Genomic DNA, 15,093 nt, shown 5'->3' on the forward strand with positions numbered 1-15,093 from the left:
AGGAACATGTGGAGGTCCTCGCAGCTGCCAAAACAACTGCCGATCTATTGCAGTCATGTCCAGTGCACAAGCGCGCACACACATACCGTAGCAGTGGAATGCAAAAAAAGCCCTTTGCAATGCAATGGAACCACGCTCCGTGCAATGCAAACATACGCTCTGTGCAATGCACACACACGCTCCATGCAATGTAAACACACACACACCGTGCAATGCAAATCTCTCACGCACTGCAATGCAATGCCACACACGCTCCGTGCAATGCAAATGCAAAACTCTCACGCACTGCAATGCAATGCCACACACGCTCCGTGCAATGCCACACACGCTCCGTGCAATGCACACACACGCTCCGTGCAATGCAAATGCAAAACTCTCACGCACTGCAATGCAATGCCACACACGCTCCGTGCAATGCAAACACACACACACACACACACACACACACACACTTCCCCCGTTCCCTCCACTGCATTCAAAATCATATATATTTTGGGTAACTTTATATCTTTTTCTATTAACATTTACAATATCTCTTAATACTCTTTAGATACCTTGATCATCTATAAATCATCACTTAAACTCAATATCTTAAGATGTTCTTAAACAATTAAATCATTCACATCAAAACTTCTTCTAAACAATTTTATCTAACATTAACAAGGCAAAGCCAATTCTATTAGCTAATTCTGCTCAAATATTCAATTTTACACATTTAACTAAATAATCCTTAAATTTCTTCCAATCTTGTGACACCTTCTCCTCCCTCTGGTCTCGGATTCTCGCGGTCAGTTCGGCAAGTTCCATAAAGTCCATTAGCTTCATCTGCCATTCTTCCACTGTCGGAATCTCTTCGCCTTTCCAGTTCCTTGCCAATAAAATTCTAGCAGCTGTTGTGGCATACATAAAAAATACTCTATCCTGACTGGGTATCTCCTCGTTGGTCATGCTCAAAAGAAATGCCTCTGGTTTCTTACTAAAGGTAATTTTCATTACCTTCTTAAGTTCATTATAAATCTTATCCCAGAAAGCATTTACCCCTGGACATGACCACCACATATGATAAAAGGTACGAGAATTTGGGGCTTTTTTTAAATTTCAAATGCAGATGTGAAGTACAGTAGGTTCCTAATGGCATTCAACCGCATTGAATTGTGGGGAGGGCAGTATGCAAACGAAGGCTGCTGTCGTCCTGCGGCGCCCCTCTCCTATGGGAACGCCCATTGGCTGGAGCCGAGAGGAATCCCGGGAGTCCAGCAATGTCTGGTTGGGGCAGTCAATCCTAATGCAAGACGGAGCAGGCACTCATGCAGAGGCGCAACAAGGAGTTTCCTTTCTAGGCGGCGCAACCGGGGAAAGCCTCTGGTGCAGGGATGGGGTCTTGCAGAGGTTTGGGCATGCTGGCTGAGGGGCTGGGGATTGGGAGCTAGGAGGCCAGCAACATCTGGAGGTCCTCGCAGCTGCCACAACAACTGCCGATCTATTGCAGTGATGTTCAGTGCACAAGCGCACACACACACACCGTGCAATGCAAATGCAAAACTCTCACTCACTGCAATGCAATGCCACACACGCTCCGTGCAATGCCACACACGCTCCGTGCAATGCCACACACGCTCCGTGCAATGCACACACACGCTCCGTGCAATGCCACACACGCTCCGTGCAATGCACACACACGCTCCGTGCAATGCAAATGCAAAACTCTCGCGCACTGCAATGCAATGCCACGCAAACACAGCCCGTGCAGCGCCATGCCCTGCAAAGCACGGAGCAAACTGCAAAGCGAGCGCGCAAAGGCGCTTTCTCCCGCTCGGGCATATTGCAAACTCGGCGCCCATTGCATCAGCTTTTTCTTTGCAGGGAAGCTGAACTGCATCCCGGCCGGTAGCGCCGCCTCCTCCTCCTCCTCCAGCCCTTTGCTCCCCGTATTTTTAAAAATCGCACGACACCTACATGCATCCCTTCCCTGTTCTGTGAAAACGGACTCGTTTTAGTGGCAGGTGGGTAGCCGTGTTGGTCTGCCATAGTCAAAACAAAATCAAAAATTCTTTCCAGTAGCACCTTCGAGGTATCTGAAGAAGTGTGCATGCACACGAAAGCTCATACCAAGAACAAACTCAGTTGGTCTCTAAGGTGCTACTGGAAAGAATTTTTGATTTCGTTTTAGTGGGGCGATTCAAATCTCCCCTTTCTTTTCAGGCAGTTCATAGTTCAAAGTGAGGACCCCTCCCACCTCTCTCTCTTCTCTCAACCCGCCTCGCCTGTTCAATAGGAGGCGTCAAATTTGCATAGGCGCTCTCCCAGCATGCATCGGGGTGCGGGCAATTAAAAGAAATCTGATGGATTAATTTGAGAATGCCGAGGAGACTAAGGGGTACTTTAGTGGGTGGTTCAAAACAGAACAGGAAGAGCAAACGCGGAAAAGAAAGACGTTAGCATTTTCTCACCATGAGGTGGAAATATTTTATTATTATTTTTTTTTAGAAGATTTTTATTATTTTCCAATAAGACAAAGAAAAAACATAGCAAAAACACAATAAAAACACAATACATAATAAACAATAAACAAAATCAACAATAATAACAATGACAATAAACATAAAAAAGAAAAAGAACATATACAAACCTTAACATACACTTATCTTTGTACTTCTCTAGTTTCTATCTTCTCTGTTTAGGGACTTCCCCCGTTCCCTCCACTGCATTCAAAATCATATATATTTTGGGTAACTTTATATCTTTTTCTATTAACATTTACAATATCTCTTAATACTCTTTAGATACCTTGATCATCTATAAATCATCACTTAAACTCAATATCTTAAGATGTTCTTAAACAATTAAATCATTCACATCAAAACTTCTTCTAAACAATTTTATCTAACATTAACAAGGCAAAGCCAATTCTATTAGCTAATTCTGCTCAAATATTCAATTTTACACATTTAACTAAATAATCCTTAAATTTCTTCCAATCTTGTGACACCTTCTCCTCCCTCTGGTCTCGGATTCTCGCGGTCAGTTCGGCAAGTTCCATAAAGTCCATTAGCTTCATCTGCCATTCTTCCACTGTCGGAATCTCTTCGCCTTTCCAGTTCCTTGCCAATAAAATTCTAGCAGCTGTTGTGGCATACATAAAAAATACTCTATCCTGACTGGGTATCTCCTCGTTGGTCATGCTCAAAAGAAATGCCTCTGGTTTCTTACTAAAGGTAATTTTCATTACCTTCTTAAGTTCATTATAAATCTTATCCCAGAAAGCATTTACCCCTGGACATGACCACCACATATGATAAAAGGTACCTTTCATAGATTTACATTTCCAACACACATTAGTCATTGTAGGATTCATCTTAGCTATCTTAACTGGTGTCAGATACCATCTATAAAGCATTTTCATAATATTTTCTCTTAAACTATTACAAGCTGTAAATTTGATGCCTTTCTTCCACAATCTCTCCCAGTCATCCATCATTATGTTATGACCCACATCTTTCGCCCAATCTATCATTGTCGATTTAACCAATTCATCTTTTGTATGCCACTCTAGCAACAAGTTATACATCTTGGAAAGGTTTTTAGAGTTTGATTCAATCAATTCTGTTTCCAGTTTTGACTTTTCCATTTGAAAACCAATTTTCTTGTCTGCTTTAAATATCTCGTAAATCTGATAATATTGCAGCCAGTCGGTGACTTCACTTCTCACTTGGTCATAACTTTTCAGTTTTATCAACTCACCTTCTCGCTGCAATATATCTGCATATCTTAACCAACTTGCAGACATATTAGGTCTCTTATATGCTTTGGCCTCCACAGGTGAAATCCATCTAGGAGTCTTTCTCTCTAACAGATCTTTATATCTCATCCAAACCTGATACAGGGCTTTTCTAATTATATGGTTCTTAAAAGTCTTGTGAACTTTTGCCTTATCATACCAAAGATAAGCATGCCATCCGAACATATTATCAAAGCCTTCCAAGTCCAACACATCAACGTTTTCTAATTTAAACCAGTCCTTTAACCAGCAAAAGGCAGCTGCTTCAAAATAAATCTTTAAGTCCGGCAGGGCAAAGCCTCCTCTCTCTTTAGAGTCTGTTAAAATCTTAAATTTGATTCTAGGCTTTTTTCCCTGCCATATGAATTTCGATAAGTCCCTTTGCCACATTTTAAAGCAATCCAGTTTATCCCAAATTGGAATGGCTTGAAATAAAAACAACATCCTTGGTAGCACATTCATTTTAATGGCAGCTATTCTGCCCATCAATGAGAGTTTGTTTCAACCTTGTCCAAATCTCTAAATCTTTCTTTATCTTTGTCCACAATTTTTCATAGTTGTGGAGGCTTTGCTCTTTTACCGACACCCTTGCTCCTCTTGTTACCGAGTGGGATCGCTTTCGAGGATCAATCGGGAGCGGGGCAGCAGGGACCCACTAGACCACGGTCCACCGTCAAACCCTAACGGTATCGATCCAATTTTAGTATATGTGCTACCAAGCACAAATGTATGTATCCTCCATCTGGTATTTAAAGGCTTCGGTATAGAGGACTTTCACATTATGGTGAACAAAGATAGTTTGCTGTTTTTTGATTAATCAAATCTTTGCTTATTTTCCCCTTCCATCTTCCTCTACGCTTCCGAACGAGAATTTGGGGCTTTTTTTAAATTTCAAATGCAGATGTGAAGTACAGTAGGTTCCTAATGGCGTTCAACCGCATTGAATTGTGGGGAGGGCAGTATGCAAACGAAGGCTGCTGTCGTCCTGCGGCGCCCCTCTCCTATGGGAACGCCCATTGGCTGGAGCCGAGAGGAATCCCGGGAGTCCAGCAATGTCTGGTTGGGGCAGTCAATCCTAATGCAAGACGGAGCAGGCACTCATGCAGAGGCGCAACAAGGAGTTTCCTTTCTAGGCGGCGCAACCGGGGAAAGCCTCTGGTGCAGGGATGGGGTCTTGCAGAGGTTGCTGGACTCCCATCAGCCCTGACCATTGGGCATGCTGGCTGAGGGGCTGGGGATTGGGAGCTAGGAGGCCAGGAACATGTGGAGGTCCTCGCAGCTGCCAAAACAACTGCCGATCTATTGCAGTCATGTCCAGTGCACAAGCGCGCACACACATACCGTAGCAGTGGAATGCAAAAAAAGCCCTTTGCAATGCAATGGAACCACGCTCCGTGCAATGCAAACATACGCTCTGTGCAATGCACACACACGCTCCATGCAATGTAAACACACACACACCGTGCAATGCAAATCTCTCACGCACTGCAATGCAATGCCACACACGCTCCGTGCAATGCAAATGCAAAACTCTCACGCACTGCAATGCAATGCCACACACGCTCCGTGCAATGCCACACACGCTCCGTGCAATGCACACACACGCTCCGTGCAATGCAAATGCAAAACTCTCACGCACTGCAATGCAATGCCACACACGCTCCGTGCAATGCAAACACACACACACACACACACACACACACCGTGCAATGCAAATGCAAAACTCTCGCGCACTGCAATGCAATGCCACGCAAACACAGCCCGTGCAGCGCCATGCCCTGCAAAGCACGGAGCAAACTGCAACGCGAGCGCGCAAAGGCGCTTTCTCCCGCTCGCGCATCATATTGCAAACGCGGCGCCCATTGCATCAGCTTTGCCTCTTTCGCAGGGAGGCTGAACTCCATCCCGGCCGGTAGCGCCTCCTCCTCCTCCTCCTCCTCCAGCCCTTTGCTTCCCTCCCCTCCTTCCCCCGGAGCTGACGCGGCTTCTTGGGGCCGTGCAGCCGGGGAGGAGGCGGCTGGGCCGGGTCGCTTTCCCAAAACCTGGGGTGCTAGCCGGGTCCCGGGTATCAGGATCCTGGTGGGTTGAGGTTGCAATCCGGGCGAGCTATGGTGGTGCTGAACGGGGGAGACCCTGGAGGTGCAAGAGGAGGAGGCCACGAGGAGCAACCGGGAGCCCCCCTAAAACAGCCCTATGGGTGAGTAAGGGGGCAGGCAGGCAAGCGGCAGCCTTGCAGCTGAATATTCGTGTTTGCTCTTATTTGGGGGGGAAAAAGGAGATCCAATTGATTTATTTACAAGAATAAAAAGAAAAGCATAGCTTTGGTGGGTCAGGCAACCTCTCCAAACAGATGTTCCCAAACAAAGGGGAAGGCAACAGCTGTTTTCCTCCGGGAACAAGCAAGCTGATTCCCCCCTAAGGTAGACTTCTCCTGCATCTGGAGGTTCCATTGCGGTGGCACAACTCAAGAAACAGGGGGTGTGGAGAGCCTTGCTGGGCCAGACCCTGTTTGGGGGTTCCTGATTTGGAGAAGGGCACCCCTGGGGAGGCCGTGAGCTTGGTGTGCCGGATGCAACATGCACACACACACACACACACACGGCCAGTTTGGCTTAGCTGAGGTTTCGAAGGTGCCTTGCAGCTGGAGGTTCTGCTTGGCCGAAGGATCTCTTCCTCATTGCCCGTCCTAAGAAGGGCTGAAACCGGCGGCAGTGGCCGTCTCTTGTGGCGGGGAGTTCCGCCAGCAAGATGGTACATTGTAGGCAGCCCTTTGCCATGGTTTCACCGGAGCTGATCGGGGTTGTTACATAACACAAACACACAAAACACACACACACACACACACACACAAAGATGTATCTGGGAGCGAAGGAGGAAAACATGACCTGCCTCACTTAGTCATCTCTGAATAAACTTCCTTGAATGACGCCAGCTGTCAGAGCCTTTAAAATACCTGCAAATGCCAGTTTTGGGGGAGCGTGTCCCTTTTCTCTCGGCTCCTCGCTTTGCGGCATCTGTAAATTCTGCAAACCCGATCTCCATGCGTAGAATCGCAGAGTTGGAAGGGGCCCCGAATCTCGGCTCGGGGCATCCATGGGGCTGGGTACGGATTTCCTTTCCTTTGACGAGGTCCCTGCTTCAGGCTGGTAGTCGAACCGGTTGCGCTTCTTGCTTGCGAGTTTGCTTGCGTTCCTAAGAAAAGGCTGAATCACCCGATGTCGGTGGGCTTGGCAAGGTGGAACGGAGCTCATTCCTTAGAATGTTTAGGGAAGTTTTTAATCTGTGATATTTTAAATGCATTTTAATATTTGATGGAAGCCGCCCAGAGTGGCTGGGGAGACCCAGCCGGATGGGCGGGGTACAAATAAAAAATATTATTATTATTTATTAAATACGATGCTTGTTTGTAATAAACTGGATATTTCTGCTCTCTGCCTTTGGGTTGATAAAAATGGACCGACGCAGACCTCTTGAGTTTGGGGGCTCTCTTATTTTGGGGTGGGTGGTGGCTGCAGAGAGCCTGCCGGTTTTTGCAAACTCCCCTTTTTGCAGGAGGATCGAGGATTGCCTGCCGCCGCTGGCCAGCCCCCCCGCCAAGAGGTTTTCCCCGGCGAAGAGAAAGCAGTACTACATCAACCAAGCCATACGCAACTCGGATCTCATCCCCCGGGCCAAAGGGCGGAAGAGCCTGCAGCGCCTCGAGAACAGTTGAGTTTTGGGTCGGGGGCGTCTCTGCCCGGAGGGATCCGGGGGTCATCTAGTCCAACCCGCGGGGGCTCGAACCCACGGCCCTGAGACCAAGCTGCTCTGAGCCGGGGAGAGCTCAGTCCGTAGAACACTGAGGCTCTTAAACACCGGGTCGCGAGTTCGAGCCCCACGTTGGGCGAAAGATTCCTGCATTGCGCGGGGTTGGGCTAGAGGACCCCCGCGGGGGGCGGTCCCCCCTTCTCCTCTCTTCGCAGCTCTTCTAAGCTAAAAAGCCCCAGACCGCTTGAACCTGAGACCCGTAATCTCAGGGTTGCGGGTTCGAGGCCCACCTTGGGCGAAAGATTCCTGCATTGAGCGGGGTTGGGCTAGAGGACCCCCGGGGGTCCCCCTTCTCCTCTCCTCTCCTTGCAGTTATTCTAAGCTAAGAAGCCCCAGACCGCTGCAACCGCTTGAGCCTGAGACCCGTAATCTCAGGGTTGCGGGTTCGAGGCCCACCTTGGGCGAAAGATTCCTGCACCTGCAATTCTGTGAATTCTGCCGACTTGAGTTTCCAGTTTCCAGTTTATTTTTTTCCGGCTATGAGCCCCATAGACGTAACAAACAAGGACAGAGAAAACGCGTGCGTTCTGATTTAACGATCGCTAGCGACCGAACAGGTTAAAAGATATACAAATTAAATAAATTTACAACGGAAATTAAAAATTCTGCCTTGCATCGCGATAGGCGGAGCATTTTCCCGGATCGAGGGCTGGATTCCGTTCGCGCGCGGGGTGTGTGTGTGTGTGTGTGTGGCACTTGTGGGCGGGGCCAGCGGCCAAAGTGGGCGGGGCAATAAATGGAGATTTCGGCTCTGTGCAGCAGTTTGGACCCATTGCTAACCTGCAGGTTGCATCACGGATTCTGCGTTCTCCCCCCACCCCCACCCCCCAGCACGTTATCTGATGACTCTCCTGGAACAAGACGAACGCACAGGGGAAGACGGGGAAATCACGCACCCGGCAACTCCGAGCATCTTCACCGAAGCCTGCAGCAATGAGACGTACGTCAAGGTACGCGTTGTGGTCTTTTCCCGTGGAAATTCCAGCTCTCTTCCTCCTTGAAAGCTCATTCCTTCCGTTTTTTGTAAGATCAGAAGGTTGGCGGTTCGAATCCCCGCAATGACGGGGTGAGCTCCCGTCGCTCGGTCCCTGCTCCTGCCCACCTAGCAGTTCGAAAGCACGTCAAAGTGCAAGTAGATAAATAGGTACCGCTCCGGCGGGAAGGTGAACGGCGTTTCCGTGCGCTGCTCTGGTTCACCAGAAGCGGCTTAGCCCTGCCGGCCACATGACCCGGAAGCTGGACACCGGCTCCCTCGGTCAGTAAAGTGAGATGGGCGCCCCAACCCCAGAGTCGTCCGCGACCGGACCAAACGGTCAGGGGGTCCCTTTACCTTTATATATTAAAAAGAAATCAACATTCTGGCAACATTTGACATTTGCATTTCGTACGTGGAAATTGCATCTCTCTCGCCCCCCCCCCCAACTGCACCAGTCGCCCAAATTCGGTTTTGATTAATGCGGTCAAATTGGTGCAAGCTTAAATCAAATCGTTTTGCAAGACCTCAGCTGCAGCGGAAAGGAACTTTGCCAGACCTGAGCTGCTGCCAGATGGAAAGAGAGCTTTGCTAAACCTCAGGTGCTTTGCTAAATTTTTAAAGTCTGAAAGCTTTGTGGAGCCCGAACTTTGTCGTTTTCAGCCCTATGCAGGAATCAGGATCTGAACGAGTCTGCGTTCTGAATTCTGAAGCCTTTTTCCCCTACCTGGGTCCGGAATTCATCTTTCGAACTCGAGATTAATATTGAGGACTAGTAACCTTGGCCTTTTTATAAACAAAGTACCAAGAGGTAGATTGAAGGAAGTGCCGGGCACCAGAGATGAGAAAAATAACTTCTGAGTCACACCTGATCCTGCCCGCCTGCCTCGCTTTTTTTGCAAAAGACTGTGCGGGTCCTGGGTTCGATTTACTGCTCTAGAAACGGCCGCTGGCTCAGACATTTCTGCATGTATCCATGGTTGTTAAGTGATGTGGTTAAACATTGAATTTTCTTTAAAAACAAATCCTTATTTCCTGATGAGTAACCTTTGGACTGTAACTCAAATAGAAAACTATGTTTAGAAAGGTTTCTCATCCAAAAGAATTTTTTTAAAAATCTGATTTAAATAATAATAAAAAAATTGTTTTGTTAAAAAAAATGATTGGGCACCGGTGGGACGTCCCTATTTTCAGGGGAGAAACGTTGGAGGGACTGGAATAGGACGTCCCTATTTTCAGGGGAGAAACGTTTGAGGGGATGAAATAGGACGTCCCTATTTTCAGGGGAGAAATGTTGGACATTATGTGCTGGCTCTGCGCGGATCTGGGCTCCACCTCCTTACTCCTGGCCTAAAGAACCCCAAACCCTTTTTGTTGGAAACTGTATTTTGAGACACTCTGGTGCAGAGACAGCTTATTCCGACTCTTCGCCACACCCATCCAAGGCCCCTTTTTCCGGGCAGACGTATAATTTTTATACGCCTCCAGGTACTCTCTCTGCAAGGCCACTCAGCGCCACCTTCCCCGTTTCCCAAAAAAACCCTACACATCCTACCACACAGCCGCTTGCCCGGCTGGAAGGAGGCCAAGATTCAGGGACCTTGAGAGCCTTCTGGAGAAATATAAACAGACACAATGGCAGCGTTTTCCTGAGAAAAGCCAAACGCTAGGAAACCGATTCCTCCCCTCCATTGTTCTCCTTCGAGCAATTTCCTTTTCAGCTGGTGGAGGTGGCAGGGCAGGAAAAGGGGGCTTGGGGAGGTTTTTGTGGGGGCCCAGCTGATGCGGAGTCCCTTTTCCTCTGCTTGCGATTGTCCCCATTTCTTGAGGTTTTGCAGAAGCTTCCAGACTGTGTCCGTTTTTAGTTTTGCGCTGGCTTTCAAATGCTCTCTTGGGCATCGCCAAACCGCCAGTCGTATCATAGTCAGGAGTTCATTGCTGAGTTGGAAGGGACCCCAAGGGTCATCCAGTCCAACCCCCTGCAATGCAGGGATATTTTGCCCAGCGTGGGACTCGAACCCGTGACCCTGAACTTAAGAGCCTCGTGTTCCACTGACTGAACCGCTCAGATCATTCTTTTCCCTACAGAGACCACGTTTTGTGGCCTACGCTTAAAGCCCCATTCAAGGAGCCGTTCCTTCCCCGTCAAAGAATTCTGGGAGCTGTAGTTTGTTACAGGTGCCGAGAGCTGATATCCTGCACCAAGAGCTACAATTCTCAGGGTGCTTCAACAACCGAACGCCTCTTCCTAGGGAGCTCTGGGAATCGCATCTCTGGGACGGGGAGGTTTCCTCACAACTCTCAGCGCCTTTAGCAAACTATAACTCCCAGAATTCTTCAAAGGCCTGCAGCTGTCTCAACTGGAAATTTGTATCTGGGTACAAACCAATCCAGAGAAATGAAGTGCAACCGTGCCGGATGAATTCAGTTTCCCTCGCATTATTCTGCCAACCGCAACGGTTGGAGACCTTCTGAAACCTTTCGGATATTCCTGGACTGCAACCTCCACCCGAAGTCATGGATGATGGGATTTGTAGTCTAGAAGCTTCCGGTAGTCTGCCGGTTGCAGAAGGCTCGTCGACAGCGGCAATTGAAATCGTTCAACCCCCATTGCAGATCGGGTCTAAATTATCAAAATTTGCAGACTTTCCCCTCTGTTTGTAAGGAGCAAATCGAACAAATGCCATTGAAATAGCTCAATTTCAGCTGAAAATGTGGCTTTGGTTTGCTCCTCTGCCAATTTTGAGATTCGACCTGATTTGCACCGGGGGTGGGGTCGCACGATTTCGACAGCAGACCCCCTTGCTTGTTTCTTCAAAGGTGGGGCGTGGCCACAGGTGTGTGGGTTGCTGTGTGGGCGTGGTCAAAAGAAGGGGCGGGGCTACAAGCCAAAGGACCCACATCTTAAGAGATGCTGCCCCCCCACCCCCCGGTCTCTCTTGCAGACCCTTTTGGATGCCAACCTGACAGCGGTCCGCGGCGAAATGTTCACCCTCCAGGTGGAAGGGGTGGAGATGGACGGTCGAAACAGCGCCCTTCTGGGTATGTATAGCTGTGTAGATCCAGCCTGTAACTCTCTCCCCGGAGAAGCTAATATTGTTTTTTATTATTATTATTATTATTATTATTATTATTATTATTATTATTATTTTCCCCTGACCTTGGTGGAGAAGGGGTGGATTTGGAGGAAGCATGGAAAGTTTTTTTTCCTGCATCGTGCCATTCTCAAACCGTCTGTCTCTTGGCTCTTTCCCGCTCGCAGCGGAGATGTCCCGGTGGCAGCAGCAGGCGTCCGGCTTGGAAGAGCGGCTGGAGGCAGCGGTGGGAGAAAGAGCCGCGGCCGAGGCGGAGAGGGAGCGCTGCGAGGCGCGGCAGGTGGCGCTGCAGGAAAGCGTGTGAGTCGAGTCTCCGACCGTGGCGCTTTCGGCAAATCGTAGAATCTAACAGGTTGACGGGGAATTTGGGCTTCTTAATAATGTTTCGGATCAACAGCTCCGAAGACTAAAAGATAAAGGGACCCCTGACCGTTAGGTCCAGTCATGTCCGACTCTGGGGTTGCGACGCTCATCTCGCTTTACTGGCCGAGGGATCCGGCGTCCAGCTTCTGGGTCATGTAGCCAGCATGACTAAGCCGCTTCTGGCGAACCAGAGCAGCGCACGGAAACGCCGTTTACCTTCCCACCTATTTATCTACTTGCACTTTTGACGTGCTTTCAAACTGCTAGGTGGGCAGGAGCTGGGACCGAGCACCGGGAGCTCACCCCGTCATTGCGGGGATTCGAACCGCCGACCTTCCGATCGGCAAGCCCTAGGCTCTGTGGTTTAACCCACAGCGCCACCCGAAGACTAGGTCCCACCTTAGGCCGCTTTTGGGCTGCTATAAGAGCATTTCATAGAATCCTAAAATTTCAGAGGGGCAAGGGACCCCCAAGGGTCCTCTAGTCCAACCCCCCTGCAATGCAGGAATCTTTTGCCCAGTGTGAGACTCGAACCCACGACCCTGAGATGTCAGACCGACTGAGCTCTATCCCAGGAGTCCCAAAGTTTCCTTGGCATGGAGGGCAAGGGGGGGCAATACCCCGCTAACTTCAGCCTCCCAGCCCCAGGCTCTATCACCCAGAATGACCGGGGAGAAGTCTCATCATTCCTCTCTCCCTTCCTGACGTCTCTTTTCCGCCTTTCTCCCCCCAGGCACGGCTACCTGTCCGAAATCGCCTCCCTCCACCGTCGCCTTCAGGGCCGCCCGTCCTCCGCCGGCCGCAGGTGCCCCCCGTTCTGGTACTTATTGTGGGGGCTGGCGAGCTTTTTCATTCTTTAGCCGCTCGTAAGTTTCCAGAGCCGAGAGGGGTTCCCCTGGGGCGATCCCTTACGCAAAAAGGGTGGCGACCACCCTGCCACGAGAGAAAGATCCGGCATCCGCCACTCCGGCTTGACTTAACCCGGCACACCGCTGCAGCAGTCGACATTATTCTGCCCCCCCATTGCGAATCAGGTTCATTTATCGAAATTTGCAGGGTCCGAGCTGTTTGCAAGGAGCAAACCGAGAAACTAAAGCCGTGGAAATAGCTCAAATTCAAGTCAAAAAGTCACTTTGCTCCTTGCAAAACAGCTCAGAGCCTGTACATTTTGATAATCAACCTGATTTGCAATGAGGGTGGAATAAATTTGACATCGTGGACAGGTGGGTGGGAAGTCCCGAGGGGAGTTCAATGGAATGTGTATGGGAAAATTGTGTAAAATTTAACAATTCAATAGATAAATGTTTATTTTTTTAAAGGGAAACTACATATTCCATGTTGCCAAGAAGTGACTTGGCTGCTGGTTAATATAAAATTGAAACAAAATAGAAAATTCTTTCCAGTAGCACCTTAGAGACCAACTGAGTTTGTTCTTGGTGTGAGCTTTCGTGTGCATGCACACTTCTTCAAATACACTGAAACAGAAGTCACCAGACCCTTAAATATAGTGAGGGAGTGGAGAGGGGTATTACTCAGAAGGGTGGTGGGAATGGGTGATCAGCTGATAGGTGTGGAAAACCTGTTGACGACTCTTAAGGGCTGCAATTAGTCTTGCAGGGAAAGGCAAGGGGTGAGATGGCTAAAGATAGCTTTGTTATGTATAATGAGATAAGAATCCAATGTCTTTGTTCAGACCAGGTTTCTCCATGGTTTTAAGTTTGGTGATTAGTTGCAATTCAGCCACTTCTCTTTCCAGTCTATTTCTGAAATTTCTTTGTATTAAGACAACTACTTTGAGATTTTTTATAGAATGTCCTGGGAGATTGAAGTGTTCTCCTACTGGTTTCTCTGTCTTGTGATTCCTGATTTCAGATTTATGTCCATTTATCCTTTGGCGTAGGGTTTGGCCTGTTTGTCCAATATAGAGAGCTGAAGTGGGGAGGGGTATTACCCTTCTGAGTAATACCCCTCCCCACTCCCTCACTATATTTCAGGATCTGGTGACTTCCGTTTCAGTGTATCTGAAGAAGTGTGCATGCACACGAAAGCTCATACCAAGAACAAACTCAGTTGGTCTCTAAGGTGCTACTGGAAAGAATTTTCTATTTTGTTTCGACTATGGCAGACCAACACGGCTACCCACCTGTAACTGGAAATATAAAATTGAATTGCTTCTTCTGTATTTTTATTTTAACTCGCTTTCATTCCTTCTGTTGTTGTCTCAGGAAGGGCTGATATTTCTCCTCTAGAACAACCTTCGACATGACGAAAACGGATGGGAGGTTTTGCGGACCCCTTCCTCCTCTTCCGCAACCCATTCAGAGTCACGGATCAATACCAAATTCAGATGCAGCTTGGGGGAATTGTGTGGGGTTTATTTTTTCTTTGCGGGTGGCAGTGGGGGAGAGATAGATTATTAAACCAGATTGGAATCATCGAATTGTAGAGTTGGAAGGGGCCATCATCTAGCAATGCAGGAATATTATGGGATGATACAGATCTGTCGGATCACAATTTAATGTCCAAATAAAGCGCTGTTCTCTGACCCAGCCAAGTATGCCTGCCTTGTTGTGGTTTTTCCTATCCATGGATCGTTCTCCCTTGCGGAAGCAAGGAGTGAAACATTAAAAAAAAAAAAGATTCCTGGTGGATCGCGATTCCCTGCTGCAGGCCTGCTTAGATCCGAGTCAAATCCACTAGGGTGTTTTTCTTGGGTTACTGTAAACAAAAACACTGAACGAAAAAAAAACCTGGACGTTTTGTCAAATTTAAAAAAATCCACCTGGACAGAAATTTTAATAATGGAAAAGAAGACGCTTCTCCTTCTTCTTCTTCTTCTTCTTCTTCTTCTTCTTCTTATTATTATTATTATTATTATTATTATTATTATTATTGCTGTTATTATTGTCCTTCTTCTTTGGCGATCCCTCGTAGCTGAGTAAGATTGTCATCCATAAACACGGTATTAACAGTGAGTCCGTAAGTGACCGTGGAGGCCAATTCTGGATCCACACATCTTTCCACAGTGGGGACATTGGTTTCCTGGGCGGGAGTTGATCCCGGTGAGGGTTTGCCAA

At 48.2% G+C, this 15,093-nt stretch overlaps 1 protein-coding gene across 1 annotated transcript; it reads left to right on the plus strand.

Annotated features, from left to right (window-relative positions):
* The first annotated feature begins 5,751 nt into the window (after nt 1-5,751).
* LOC117039750 lies at nt 5,752-13,205 on the plus strand. Its single transcript, XM_033136933.1, has 6 exons — nt 5,752-5,975; nt 7,331-7,485; nt 8,417-8,535; nt 11,504-11,604; nt 11,821-11,953; nt 12,750-13,205. The coding sequence occupies exons 1-6, from the start codon at nt 5,887-5,889 to the stop codon at nt 13,122-13,124; spliced, it is 972 nt and encodes a 323-aa protein (XP_032992824.1). The 5' UTR covers nt 5,752-5,886; the 3' UTR covers nt 13,125-13,205.
* Nucleotides 13,206-15,093: the final 1,888 nt, after the last annotated feature.

The sequence above is a fragment of the Lacerta agilis genome, chromosome 18, assembly GCF_009819535.1.
Source record: "Lacerta agilis isolate rLacAgi1 chromosome 18, rLacAgi1.pri, whole genome shotgun sequence".
Classification (NCBI taxonomy): domain Eukaryota; kingdom Metazoa; phylum Chordata; class Lepidosauria; order Squamata; family Lacertidae; genus Lacerta; species Lacerta agilis.

What these genes read in the sequence shown, in the direction of transcription:
- LOC117039750 (XM_033136933.1), top strand. Translation starts at nt 5,887, where the DNA reads ATGGTGGTGCTGAACGGGGGAGACCCTGGAGGTGCAAGAGGAGGAGGC. An exon ending in CCTGCAGCGCCTCGAGAACA is followed by an intron (nt 7,486 to 8,416) that starts GTTGAGTTTTGG and finishes CCCACCCCCCAG; the next exon opens with CACGTTATCTGATGACTCTC. An exon ending in GTGGCGCTGCAGGAAAGCGT is followed by an intron (nt 11,954 to 12,749) that starts GTGAGTCGAGTC and finishes TTCTCCCCCCAG; the next exon opens with GCACGGCTACCTGTCCGAAA.